Genomic DNA, 2,500 nt, shown 5'->3' with positions numbered 1-2,500 from the left:
AGAGCCAGTGTCGCAGGACCAAGGAGTAAGTCAAAAATGCATCATTTTGATGTTAAGAATAAAGTGTACTGATTTAAAAGCCTTTTTATTGAAACTGGAGCAAAGAAAAATAATAACTAGTATCTTTTGTGCTGGAATTATCCATTCTAAGTTTGTTTTCATCATCATTAAAGGGGAAAGGAATTTGGTTCTGAGAAGTGACCTTGTGGAAGGTTTAACACAGTGTTACAACTCAGCCGGTGCCAAACTTGAAAGCTCTAAGTTTCATCTCATCAGAGCACAGACCACAGCACAGGTAAATTTGATGCAAACAAGCATCTATTAGGTTTACCTTAACCCATTGACCTCTGTCTAACGGCAGATGATTTTACTCTTCAAGGGAGGTGGTCCAGGGCAGTTCAGGTGTTAATGGGTTAAACCTAAAACTTTTTTGTAGCATTTTAAATAAATGAGACTAAATTGAAAGTGATCATCTTTTGAACAGCTGAATGCTAACAGAAAATTTAGAAAGCAAGACAGAAAGGGAGTTTAATAAGAGCCAAAAAGTGAAAAGTGGGGAGCATGGAAATGCTAGAGGAGAGGAGAAAATCAAAGAATTGGGACTTGGGTATGAGAGGTGTGGTTTTTTTCCCACCACCCACCCCTCTCTCATCTTGTGCCTGCCACAACCAACAGCTGACACAAGAACGCTTGACGGAGGGTACACTGATGTATAAAGTGCGGATTGTAGGTTATTGTTTTATCCACAATAACTAAAACAACCCAAACCTTTACAGAAATGCTAAACTTAGGCTTAATTTAACATTATCTTAAGCACAACTTGTTTAGGCCTAATGTTAGCATTAGTTAAAGTTTCGGTTGTTTCAGCTATGGTGAAACAATTAGTGACCTGCAACCCTAACCTGCAACCTGTAACCTGCAGTTTATACCCTCCAGACATTTGAGTCTTATTTCCTAATACGGCTGTTCCTTGAGTGATGATTTTCTCCTAGAGAGTTTTGTGTGTCTACTCTAACGTTTATAAATAGGCAGACAAGTTTTTTTTTTTTTTTTTTTTTTTTTTTTGGGGGGGGGGGGGGGGGTTGGGGGGGGGTGGGGTCGGTTAATTACCCATCTCATTTTGATATCTTTGATGTATTTTTCTTTTTCTCATTCCTGTTTTGCAGGATGTGTCACACAGCACAGCAATAATGCTGGAGGATCTCACCCATCTTTCAACGCTGCTAGAAAGTGTTCTTGCAACTGAAAAACTGATACCCCTTAAGACTAGTATTGAAAATCCACCAGATAACATGTAAGAAATACATGGTGGCTAGTTGTTGAATGTATATCATCAGGAAGCAGTGAATTTAAAAGTCGTGCACTATGCTCATTTGTTCATCACACAAGTGTATAAATGCCTGTGGGGCTCGTCTTTGACTATTGAGATGCTCTGCTCACAGCAAACAAAAATACGAGTGAAGTTATAGTGCAAAAGAATAACCAATTACTTGACTTTTATTTCACCTTGAAATTCATAATTAGACATAGTTTGATGGTACCGGTACTCTGGGCTTCAGGTTCAAAGAAATGACAGCCTGCAAAGGATGGCACTGTTTCCCGAATACAGCATGTTCATACACAAAAGCAGTACTCTGATTGATGAAAAATGATAGGTCCTGTTGTTATGTAGAAGTGATTCCCACTGAAAGCCTCCCCAATGCAATGGGCCATTTCTGAGTTGCTGGTCAACTATTGAAAGGGAAATGAGTTTGATTTGCAGAGAAATATGCAACTCATTTCTATTTAAATGGTTGTGCACTAGGACTCGCTTTGAAACTGAGGCATGCAGCAACTTGGAAATAGGCTATTTGCAGTCATGTTTGTTGACATTTTGCCCAATTTCTATGGGCTAATAATTTGACACATTGATAGCTTTGTAGTGCCCGGATTCGAAATTCAATACCATCCTTGCAGGTTCCCATTTTTCGCTCTCCGGCTCGTCTCAGGCCGCTCGCGAGTGAGCTCGTTTCTCGCGGCCAGTGCGAGCCTGTTCGCAGGATAGTAGCATTAAACTATGTTTTATTGTCAACCAGGTTGCAATGTGAACTCAAATGTACGAAATTCATCATAACATTATTCAACTAATAAGATTATAAGATGGGGCCCAGGTGATAGCTGGAATGATCAAGGTTGAGGCTTATTCCACTTGCTTAAACTTGATTCTAGATATCACAAAAACCTTATTTAATATTTTTTTATTACACAAAAATCAAACGACAGATACTGTCACATGGAAACCAGTATTTATTTCAGAAAACAAATTCTAAGTAATGATTAATTTTGGCACCTTTTTGGCCTCGGCTATTAATGCATAGTGCACGTAATCCACAGATTCTGGATGTTGTTGGATTCCCAGAAGTAATAAGGTTCTTAGCTTATCGGAAATGTGATAGCTAGAACAGCGTGTAAAAACTGAAGTGGAATTAAACGAGTAGTGATTGGGATAGCAAGTTGGATG

General features: G+C 39.0%; 1 protein-coding gene across 1 annotated transcript in view; it reads left to right on the top strand.

Moving 5' to 3' along the window:
• The window catches only part of LOC137996599 (uncharacterized), an 8,834-nt gene extending 6,346 nt beyond the window's left edge, over window positions 1-2,488 (top strand). Inside the window, exons 4-5 of the mRNA XM_068842074.1 lie at window positions 174-295; window positions 1,167-2,488. Of these exons, the coding sequence (XP_068698175.1) occupies window positions 174-295; window positions 1,167-1,298 (254 nt within the window). The 3' untranslated portion in view covers window positions 1,299-2,488. The remainder of the gene's footprint in view (window positions 1-173; window positions 296-1,166) is intronic.
• Window positions 2,489-2,500: the final 12 nt, after the last annotated feature.

The sequence above is a fragment of the Montipora foliosa genome, chromosome 3 (assembly GCF_036669935.1).
Source record: "Montipora foliosa isolate CH-2021 chromosome 3, ASM3666993v2, whole genome shotgun sequence".
NCBI classification, from domain to species: Eukaryota; Metazoa; Cnidaria; class Anthozoa; order Scleractinia; family Acroporidae; genus Montipora; species Montipora foliosa.
The sequence above is the reverse complement of the archived record's forward strand: the minus strand, read 5'-3'. Positions and strand labels throughout refer to the sequence as shown.